The sequence below is a fragment of the Mirounga angustirostris genome, unplaced genomic scaffold (assembly GCF_029215605.1).
Source record: "Mirounga angustirostris isolate CCGP_5_RB_7025 unplaced genomic scaffold, mMirAng1.0.hap1 SCAF_1, whole genome shotgun sequence".
In the NCBI taxonomy this organism is placed as follows: domain Eukaryota; kingdom Metazoa; phylum Chordata; class Mammalia; order Carnivora; family Phocidae; genus Mirounga; species Mirounga angustirostris.
The window spans coordinates 110,667,625-110,679,165 of record NW_026991709.1 but is presented as its reverse complement, the minus strand read 5'-3'; the positions used below and the strand labels follow the sequence as shown (position 1 = coordinate 110,679,165).

Here is an 11,541-nt window from a genome sequence, read left to right as displayed (position 1 = left end):
CCTGCCTCTTGTCCCCATCTATGTCCATGACTCTGCAGCCCCTGCCTCTCCCATCTTTGAGTCTTTCTCTCTTGCTCCAGCAACAAGAATCAGACAAGACTCTATGTTTCTAGCTTGAGTACAACATTGATTTAAATGATACTAAACAAGCATTCTCTGTTCTCTTGCCCCAGAATCTTTAAGGTTTTCCTGGAAACTCTATAGCATGTTGAGATTGGAGAGGGTCTTCTAGAGCTTCCCAGAAAAAAATAAGCCTTTATAAACAAAACACATAAAAAAAAAAGGGAATGCATTCATAATCAAGGACATATTCATTGTTTAGCATGTGCTTGGTCCTAGGTGGGATATAGATATGTAAAAAGTCTAATATCCCACAACTATGTACAAGATAGAATGTGTGAAGTTCTGTAAGTATGAAGTAGCTTGAGAGAACAGAGGAAGGAGAACTTCTGACTGGAATACTCAAGAAGGCTTCGTGGAAGATGTGGCATTTGAACTGGGCTGGCAAATGGCATCTAGCATTTATTGAGCATTTTCTATGCACCAGGCACTGGCCTAAGTGCTTTATGTTCATTACGTTAACTTAATTCTTTGACGGAGAAGTATTTGATTAAGTCACCCAGCTGGTAGAAACAGCTGGGCTTTGCGTCCATTCCAACATCACTGCTCTGCCTCCCCGGCTTTAAGTAGGTGTCATCCTATGATTGCTGTCCTTTTTGCATGCCAATCATTATTGAATTAATATCTCTCATTAGCTTGAGCTACTCTCTTATAACTCAGGAAATATCTATTTAATAAGGACTCTTCATATCACATCTTTAAGTGGGAATCAAAACCATTTGTCATATAGAAAAAATAATGGAAATAAAACAATGTTATTCACTTACACTAGAAACTGTTGCCTACGAAAGCGTTGCCTGAGCTCACGATCTTTTTAATTAAAAAAGGAAGTAGGAAGTGTTAAAGAGGTGTCGACATGTGTACCCCTTACAGTCTTTCTCCGGGTCTGCGGAGTGAAGAAGGAGCTAACTTTCCCATGAGGTGACCCAGTCTATTTAATACGTTACTTAATGACATATCCCTAAAAGCCCTCATGCTCCAGCAGAGGCACATATCCCACACCGTGGGACAGACCACACAGTGGCCTGTTGCCTATAATGGAGGGGAGGCTAGATGGAGAAGATCTGCAAACATACACACACACACACACACATGTGCACACATGCGCAGAGTACTCAGAGCATCCAGGGACAGGGAGTGGTTCAGCAGAACTAGGAGACGGTGTGGTGTGTCCATATGTATGCATGTATGTGTGTGTGTGTTCCAGAACCACGGGGCAGGAAGTCTATGGAAGTTGAGACTGGAAAGTACCTTAGGGCTGATCCTGGAAGCCTTGAATATCACATTCACGCATTCAAAGCCAGCTGAAGAGTGTGGACAAAAAGAACAGGCAGCCATTAGGTCCAGACCTAATGGTATCTAAGAAGGACAGATGCAGGAGAAGCCTACATGTGGATTGGTTTTCCCCTTGTCGGACCAGGGTCCAGTTCTGGGGCTGGAGTTTATTTCCTGGCCATCTCTGCTCCCCCCGTCAAAAGATTGCCTCTACAAAGAAATAGCGGCAGGTGCATTTCAGCCTGAGCAAGGGCCCAGGAGTGCACTTGAAGAAAAATAATTTGTCTGGTGTCTCAGGGCAACAGCAAGTCAAGGAGAGAGGATTGCAGGGCATAGAGACTGCTCTTGGAAGACACAGACTCGGTGTGTCCCATGGCCAATGAGCCACCAACCCAGGACATCCTCAGGAGAGGACTGACAATGAATCCAAGTGTTTCCCTGATGCCAGGGCAGCATGAGAAAGACTGAATCCTCCCCGCTCTAGGCTTGAGAAGCCCACTTCTGCACTGCACTGACCACACGCACTTGGACAGACTACCCATCCTTGCTAAGATTTTATTTGCTTATCCTAAAATGCGGATAACCCTTGCTCGGTCCACACTGGGGCTATTGTTGAAAGGGAAGAAGTATGGGCAAGGGCTTTAGGAACCACCGTGGGTGCTGAGTAAATGCAGGGTGTTATTACCTTTGTGAACACACAGCCTGTCTGCTGGAACGCTTTAGGGAAGGAAGTCCCCCCACAGATGGGAAAAGAGCAGAGCTTGGCAGGGGAGGGGAAGGGAAGTTGGGTACAAATGTGAGAGAGTAAGACTGTTGACACTAAGAAGGCTTAGAATTCAAATTCAATCACTAAAACTCTACAAGCCAAACCAAACCCTTGTTTCTGTTGCCGGGTACCACTTCCAACTTAGGGAGCATGCCTGTCCAGATACACCTCAGGCAGGCCTTGAACAGAGGAGCTGCGGGCCGCTCAGACCAGACCTACTGGCCTGCGGCACAGGCAAGGTGACTCATCTTGCCTATATAACAGTTCCCTTCATATCAAATATAATTTATCACAAGATTAGCCTGGTATATTCAATGATAGGCATAAGTCATTGTGCTGCCTGGTAACTAGACACAAATATGGTAAATGGTCCTAATAAATGACTCTAAGGATCATTATTATTTAACACAATCAAGCACGGTTTATAGTTTTTCTCTTTTCACTTTGTTAGTTTTCGAGGATTTGTAATGAATACCTCTCTTTCCTGATCGCTATGATGATGATAATGATGATGATCATTATCTCACATGTTCTCACACACACATACACACACTCATGCACTCACACTCACATACACACTCACACACATGCACACGTTCACACACTCATGCAGAAGAACACAGTGGTCCTGGATCATTCTTCCAGACACATGTAATTTCCTTGCCCTGACTGCCTTGTGTCTGGTCCCTGGACTTAGACTTTCCCTGTGACAATCTTGCCTGTCCAGATGGGAGCATCTCCGTGCCTGCCCCCACCACCAACATGAGGTAGAATAACCCTTTTTGAAGCTTTTCTCTAAATCTTGTCTTGCCTTAGATATTACCAGCTCATCACGGAATTAGAGATTTTTAGAATTAGCGAGTCCTAAGAAACATTGTTCTCCTAGCCTGTCAAATAGAGTGGTAGACTCTTGACTTGATCACCTTCACCATGGATTCCTCAGCATCTGGTGCAGAGACTGGTACATAATGGGTTCGCAATAAGCATTTGCTGAATTTAGAAAAAAAATCTATTTGGCCCTTTCCTTTTACAATTAAAAGATTTGGGGTGCAGAGCAGTTACATGTATGCCCAAGGTCAAGTATTTTGTAAATGGCAGCTCCAGGACCCCAGTGCAAACCTTCCAACTTGTACCATAAGAGTCTCAGCAGGAAAACAGGTGGTGCACGGAAGTCGGGATGATGAACTCGAGGAGAGTTTAAGACTGGGACGATCTACAAAGATGTGGGCTGCATGTGGGGAAACCACAGCGGCTAATGCAGGGTCCCACAGCTAGCAACACTATCTGCCCTAGACCTGAAGGGGGTGGGGGTGGGGGAGGAGAGTGACCTGAACCAGGAAGGAGAAAGTCCCGGGAGAGAACGGCCAGAAGAGAAGAGGGATTCAGCTGGCTACACAGAACCTGGCTTCTTTCCCTTTCCTCCCTCCAGGCTCCCTCCGGGACTCACATTGGTCAAACTCAACAGGAAGCCAGAAGAGGAGGGAGCCCTGTTGATAGAGTCCCTCCCAGGTCAGTTTTGGCAGAAAGCATGGTGGCGAAGGGTAGAGAGTGCCCGTGAGGGGCACACGGATGATACTTGCTGCCCCATACTGAGATGCCTCTTGGGGGGATTGTCCAGACCAGTGAATTAATCAAGCAAACATCCACTGAGGCCCATCTATTGACCAGACCTTATGCTGGGGCACCAGGCTGTGCTTCCCACTTCTAAAAAGCCACCCCCTTGCCTGTTATCCTCCGTGGAAGCTTCATTCATCTGAGTCTCTGCCAGAATATTTTGATCTCCCAGTGTTACATTTTTAATATGATCCTGCTAGGTGGTATTGCAAACACACCAGGGGTTGGTTTATTGGCTGCTGATAAAAGAGGCTATAGGAATGTGTTCCAGGCTGGGTTCTGGAGAAGGGCCTGGTTGTGGAGGAGGATGGGAAAGTGCCCTGGAGGGAAGCAGGCAGTTTTGGGGGGAGGGACGGAGAGGTGCTGGCAGAAGAGCACAGAGAAGGATGCTCACATTCTCTACAATCTTACCTGGGCCGGCAGCCTTGGCCATCAGTCATTACACCTCATTCACTGTAAGATGATTCAGCTGGGGGAAGGAAGAAGGCTGTCGTATTAGAAATGAGTCAAAGTGTGGAAAGAGCCGAGATGCCCTTCAACAGATGAATGGATAAAGAAGATGTGGTCCATACATACATGGAATATTACTCAGCCATCAGAAAGGATGAATACCCAACCTTTTGCATCAACATGGATGGGACTGGAGGAGATTATGCTAAGAGAAATAAGTCAAGCAGAGAAAGTCAATTATCATATGGTTTCACTTATTTGTGGAACATAAGGAATAGCATGGAGGACATTAGGAGAAGGAAGGGAAAAATGAAGGGGGGGAAATCAGAGGGGGAGATGAACGATGAGAGACTATGGACTCCAAGAAACAAACTGAGGGTTTTAGAGGGAAGGGGAGTGGGGGCATGGGTTAGCCCGGTGGAGGGCAAGTACTGCATGGAGCACTGGGTGTTACACACAAACAATGAATCATGGAACACTACATCAAAAACTAATGATGTAATGTAAACATAATTAAAAAAATTAAAAAAAAAAGAAATGAGCCAACAAAAGGTGAGAAACAGGAATGCTGGGGAGAGAGAAGTTTCACACACACACCCCCACCTTTCTCAGCAGATTCCCAGCAAAGAGTGTGTGCCAAAGTCGGGAAATCCCAGGCATCCCTACCCCAAACAGAGGAGGGAAAAGAGAACGGCAGAATGACAACAAAAGGCACTCTCAAGTGAGTATTAGGATTCAATAGCTGTGATAATTTGCCAGGCGGCTGCACTGCCGAAACATCGATTAGAATTGGTCAAGCTTCCAAACCACCTCCCTGGAATACACATATTCAGAATCCCAAGGCTCAGCATCTCAAAATCCCAGGGTGTGTTTAATTAATGCTATTGCTATTTAAAGGACACACTATCATCTGGCCCACATAATGGGAATAAGTCCAAATTCTTTTTTTTTTTTTCCAAGAAAAAAATCAATTATCTGCACTTCTGGGACTTCCTTAACACTCCATCAACTCCGGTTCAGGCTAGAGTGGTCTGATTCTTTTGTCCCCCAGGATTTTCCAAAGGGAGAGAATTACCTTGGAAAAGTCATGGGGGAGGTCTGCAATCACACCACGTTTGTGTCTGTAGATAAGTGGGGGAATTCAGACCCAGGCTCTCTTGCTTCCACAATATAAAGAGAGACTAGAAGACTTTGGAAACATCTGTGAATGCATCTGTGATGCTTTTTTTTTTTTTTTCCTGTTTTTAAAATTTCTATGTGTGTTTTTAAAAATAGATTGCACATTCACATGGTTCCAAATCCAGAGAGTACAAAAAGGTACACTCAGAGAAGACTCCCTCCCACCCATGTCTCCTACCCCATTCTTTCCCTCCACTGTTACATTCCACAATTGCTTCTGGAAGTTCTGTAAGCATATATGGGCAAATACTGATATAGATCCATGGTCTTTCTCTTTTTTTTTTTTTTTAAAGATTTTATTTATTTGACAGAGAGAGACAGCGAGAGCAGGAACACAAGCAGGGGGAGTGGGAGAGGGAGAAGCAGGCTTCCCGCCGAGCAGGGAGCCCGATGTGGGACTCGATCCCAGGACCCTGGGATCATGACCTGAGCTGAAGGCAGACGCTTAACGACTGAGCCACCCAGGCGCCCCTTTCTCTTTTTTCATAGGAAAGGTAGTCTAATTTCCAGATACGTGTAAATTCCAAAATTTACATAGAAATTCATTACAGAGCCAGGAAGACATTCTTATTAAAGATGGTTTGTTAAAAACATTATCTTGTCCAGTAAAATACAGATAGTTACTCTAACTTATGGTTCTATGGCACAGCATAGGCAGAATAATCACTGAGGCTGGAAACTCGAGCAGGAGCCCACGTTCATCGCCTGTCTTCATTCCCTGAAAGGCAAGCCACTCACTAGACACCTAAGACACGAGTTAAGGCACCATCCAGGGGCTGTAAGGCCCATGAGCAAGCACATCATCTCATGAGACCCCGGCTGACCGATCTTCCTGTGACATCCGGCCTTTGAGCAAAAGAGGGAAGGTGGATTGAGGCAGAAAGATTTGTGATAATGAGAAAGAACGGTGGGCCTCCCAGCCCATTTATACTGCAAATATGACAGGAAAGAGAGGTGCTCTATGAAGCCAGTGAGGACATGTCTGATAAAAAAGAACGTGGGGGCTTGGTCCCTATACATGAGGACCGTAAGGAAAGGTGATATTCAGGGCTGGAAATACTGCAGTCAGGGCCAACTCAAAAAGCAGGTGGAGACTGGATGGTTTCCCCAGCAGGGGTTCCAAGCCCCACTCACCCCTCTCAGCAGGAACCCTGTGTGCGGTGCACGGACTGTGGAACTGTAACGTACAAGGAAGGCCTCCTACAGGGCAAGTGCTATTGGTTTTCGCCCAGGTGACCAGTCTGGTCCTGGGTGCTTTCTGCAAGCTTGCACAGGTGTAGGGCAGCCTGCCCTCAGGAAGTGCTGCTTCCAATTCTTGTTCTTGGGGCCCCCAGGAAAAGTCTCTGCCTGAGGCTCCAGGATACAGTGTGCAAGTTAAAGTGTCAGTGTGAAGGTCCTGAGAAGAAATTGTCCCGAGTCTCACTATGACTGAGAGAACTATCTTGGAGGCAATCCAGTCGAAGGGATCTCTCACTCTAGCTGGTCCTTTCCCCCTGGCTTGACCCAGGGCTTAGCTTCCCCAGTTCCCAATCATGCCTCTTTGACTTTGACAGCTGGGCCTTTGGTCCGTTGCCAAGGCATTGGCTCCAGCCCTGGCTTGTCTGCTAGTTCACCTCCTTGCTAGGTCTCTGCCATAGCCCTTTGCCCCTACGCATCCGGTTTGGAATTGAGCAAATGGTCCACAGAACCAGGAGCTTCCAGATCCACTTGAATCCTCAATGTCAGGTTCTTTTCAAATCTGCCTGTTAGTTGGCAGCCCCAGAAAAGCATTTCCTGAGATCAGCTCCTTGCCCCAGCACCAGGCCCGGCACAGGTGCCCCGCCTGCCCCCCACCTGCCCGCGAGGACAGGGCCCTGCCTCACACAGCGACATGGCTTTCTGTGAGTGGTTGGCAGCACTCGTCACCTGTCCTATCTTACCTTATTAAGTGATTTGTTGGAATTCAACTCCCTCACTCCCTCAAAGTTAATCGGCAGACCAAGGAAGTGACTAGAGACTCTCCGAGTTTGGGAGGAAAAGATTGTAACATCACCGATGTCCTTGAAAAATACCATAAATAAGTCATTTTAATTATATTCTCCTTTTACCAATCACAACCGTCTGTAGTCTTATCTTCAATAATACTCTCACATGACAGCAGATAAGATTCCCCAGCCTTGTTGTTTGGGGAAGATTACGTTTCCTTTCATGTTTAATTGACAAGCTATACTTACCGTGGCCATTGCCAGGGAGATAGGAAAGCCGCCGGATTTTGAAGAGATGATAGAGGGTTTGGGGATAGAACAAAGGCTACTTGGTGGCAAATGTCCTTGTCCTTTGGGCTGAGGTATTCCTGTTCTATCTTCAGTTTCATCAGCAGATGTATGGTTGCCTCCATGATTCTGTGTAAAATATCACCACCAAAAAACAAAGCAAACAGAGCTGGTGATGACCTGGTTTCCCCCTTCTCTATCTTTCTCTCTGAAATAGCAGTGTTCAGAAAATATTGTCTCCCTTTTACAGACATCTGAAAATTGTGATAAATAGCAATAAAAGAGGTAGAAAAATCCCGATGTCTGTGTCAAAGGGGTTTCTCATAAGTTTTATGTGACTGGGAGAGGTTAAATGTAACTATGGAAACATAATTAATGCTATCAAGACCTTGACTTGAAGTTATGTTTAGAGAAGAATGTAAATGTCACTGTCTCTTGTTTTGAGAAGACAACATTTTATCAACAATCAATGAATCTTTCCAGTCTATGTGAGGTATTCCTCTCTGTGTAGTTAACTGGCCAGTAAATGAAGTCAGGTTACCTCCTTTTAATTCTCTCAGATTCCTGCTCCCTAATAAGTGAGTTATAATAATTTGTTTCTTTAAAAAATCCATCCCCTACCTTTAAGAAAAAAAATCTATTTTTTACTTTTCTTGACTGATTCTTACGGCATTTAAATATGTTAGCAATAAGTCTTCTTCCAATTTACCTAACTTCTATACTAATGTCGTGAAACAAATCTGCCCTATCGGAGGCTGAAACATGAAGGAAACTGCCTTCTTAGTTCTCTGGATTCCTAGAGGCTAAGATGCTTTCTTATCTCAGAAACACAGCATCCAAATTGCAGACTACTGTTGTGATACGATGCATTCCGTAAACCAAATGGAAAATCTTTACATTTGTAGTGATGGGTTTCCCTCACCTTGTATAAAGCGTAACTTGACATTTATTTATTTTTTTCCTTTCAAAGATAGTTTTATCTTTTGAATATTCTATTCTCCCAAATGGTAGCTATTTCCACTTAATACTTCTAAGACTAAAATGGAAGCATTAAATTCTAATTTAGACTGTGGTTACGAAAGTTTTAGCACAAATAAGGCTTTTGATGACAGGTTACTTGGAGGAAGATGCTTTAAAGTTACAGTTAAAATATTAATAATTCAGTTGTTTGATCATATCATATATTAGTGCCAGGAAAATCACCCTCACATTTTGTGCTGTGTTTGTTCAGAGATTGAATTAATATCTGAAATACCAAGTTCATTACCTTGTAACCTTTTCAGGTTACAGGAGATAAAAAACATCTTTCATTTTATATCGTATAACAGATTTTAAAATACCTAGTAACACCTGAATTCAGTCACCTTTGCCTTATTTGAAAATGATGAAGGAAAACAGTTTTTCAGAAGCTGAATAAAGATGATAGCTACTTTCAAAATTACTTTTCTTCAAGAACAGTGAAGCACTTGGATGTCAGAATCTAGTGTTATTTCACAAGTGTAAGAACTCTAGATTCTAATATTACTTTTTTCTGAAATAATAACCATATGGTACTCTTAATGATGAAAAGTACTTAAAAGTAGGAAGAGATTTTTATGGAAAAAGAAAGCACAAGAAAAGATTTCAACGGGCTTTCTAGTTTTATGTGTTCACACGTTAAATGCCGGGTGCCTGAGTGACATTATGTGCATAGAATAAATGCAGATTATGCCATTAATGTGATTGTTCAAAGAAGCAACTAGAGGAAAACACATTGGTTTTGAGAAAAGTAATTACCTGAAGAGTTGTATTATTGGTTCCCAACCTATAAATGAGAGAGAAAACATCAAGTAAATTACTCAATCCATTCAACCCTCAAACCTCCTCAAACCCAACCTTGCTAGCAAAGACTCTCTCCACAAACGAAGCATCTTAAATGTAAATCTATAATGGAGACTTCTCATGTAGCGAGCATAAAAGCTGATTACTTAAATACCTGAAATCCCTCTGGTTCTAGAGAAACGAGAGAACAAGAACATCTTACCTGTGACAACTAAAGATTTGCCGCCATTTGTCAAGAAATGAAATTTTCCTGGTTATTTCCTCCAAATCCAGCTCCCGGGAGCATTGTTCCTGGTCCGGGACTTGCATAGTCCTTTGGGGAAGGTGGGGAACTGAAGAAGGGAGTTGTTAGGTTGGAAGAGAGAGGTCTGGCAGTGGGGAAGCGAGACGCTGGCCAGCTGGGGGGCAGCCCCGACTTCTGACCAGCAAAGTAGGTGACACCACACAGTTTCTGCTCTGTGCTCTCTGTAAGCCCCTGCTATCAGATCACCATTCAACTTTCATTAGAGGTGGAATACTTGGTGTATTCTGCCCTGTATAGACACCATGAATGTTTAATCCAAGATGCAGATTTATAAACAAAAGGATTGCAATTACTTCTCTGTATTAAAGCAATGGGATAATTTAATTGACGAAGGATACCATCCTGGTGGAACGTGATAGTACTTTATGCTGTCATGCTTCTGTGGACATGTTTGTGGTATAGAAATACTTAGCCACTTAGCCGGGGGGTGGGGGGGTGGGCAGGGGTAAAAGCCATCCTGTTGATATCTAAAAACTGTATCAACTACTGTTGGATCATATGTAGGCCAAGGAAGAAACTGGCCAACAGATGTTTGACATAGTACACAGAAATCTTGCACACAGTTTGAAGAAGGACTGGTTTGATTTGTTTCAGGGAGAGGTATAAAATGATGTCATGTCCTATTGGCTGAAGGAAATGTAGCTGCAATAACTGGCATAATAATGACTATTCATTGTTGTGATGGTTAATTTTTTTTTTTAAGATTTTTTTTTTTTATTTGAGAGAGAGAGAGAGAGAGAAACAGCATGAGAGGGGAGAGGGTCAGAGGGAGAAGCAGGCTCCCCGCCGAGCAGGGAGCCCGATGTGGGACTCGATCCCAGAACTCCGGGACCATGACCTGAGCTGAAGGCAGTCGCTTAACCAACTGAGCCACCCAGGCGCCCATGATGGTTAATTTTATGTGTCGTCTTGTTAGGCTACGGAACCCAGTTTTTGGTCAAACACCAATCTCGATGTTGCTATGAAGGTTTTGTTGTTGTTGTTGTTTGTTTGTTTTTTTAGATGTGCTTAACATTTAAATGGTAGATTTTGAGTAAAGTAGTATATACTTCAAAATGAGGTTGGACCTCAACCAATCAGCTGAAGGCCTTAAGAGAAAAGACTCAGGTCTCCCGGGGAAGAAGGACTCTGCCTCTAAATCGTCTTCAGATGCGTCAACACTTCTCTGAGTCTCCAGCCAGAGAAGTGCCCTGCCCATTTCAGACTTGTCAACCTTCACAATCATGTAAGCCAATTCCTTACAATAAAGACCTCTTTCTCTCTCTCTTTGTCTCTCTCCCTGGAGAGCCCTGAGCAGTACAATAGTGTTTATCAAAAACAAATACTGGGGGTGCCTGGATGGCTCAGTCGGTTAAGTGTCTGCCTTCAGCTCGGGTCATGATCCCAGGGTTCTGGGATCCCGTCCTGCATCGGGCTCCCTGCTCAGTGGGGAGCCTGCTTCTCTCTCTCCCTTTGTCTGCTGTTCCCCCTGCTTGTGCTCTCTCTCTCAAAATAAATAAATAAAATCTTAACAACAACAACAACAACAAATACTGGCTACCAGCAAAAGTTACCTTGTCTCTTTGGATTTGGTTGAATATCAGACCTGAGCCTTGGGAGGTCATTTTCCTCTTTGAACATTTCTGATCAAGAGTTTTGTAAAATCCTGAGAATGCTGAGAGGTCAAGGCAAAGAGGCAATTTGGATTTATTATGACTAGTGTGGTCAGGGCTGAGGGGATTGGTTATGTGTAATACGGCAGAGACCCTAAAACACAGCAA

At 44.0% G+C, this 11,541-nt stretch overlaps 1 protein-coding gene across 1 annotated transcript in view; it reads right to left on the bottom strand.

Moving 5' to 3' along the window:
- Positions 1-9,786, bottom strand: part of MINDY4B (MINDY family member 4B) — a 36,361-nt gene extending 26,575 nt beyond the window's left edge. The window contains exons 1-3 of the mRNA XM_045902134.2: positions 9,680-9,786; positions 9,433-9,460; positions 7,618-7,785 (exon numbers count right to left, since the gene is read on the bottom strand). Of these exons, the coding sequence (XP_045758090.1) occupies positions 7,618-7,785; positions 9,433-9,460; positions 9,680-9,786 (303 nt within the window). The remainder of the gene's footprint in view (positions 1-7,617; positions 7,786-9,432; positions 9,461-9,679) is intronic.
- Positions 9,787-11,541: the final 1,755 nt, after the last annotated feature.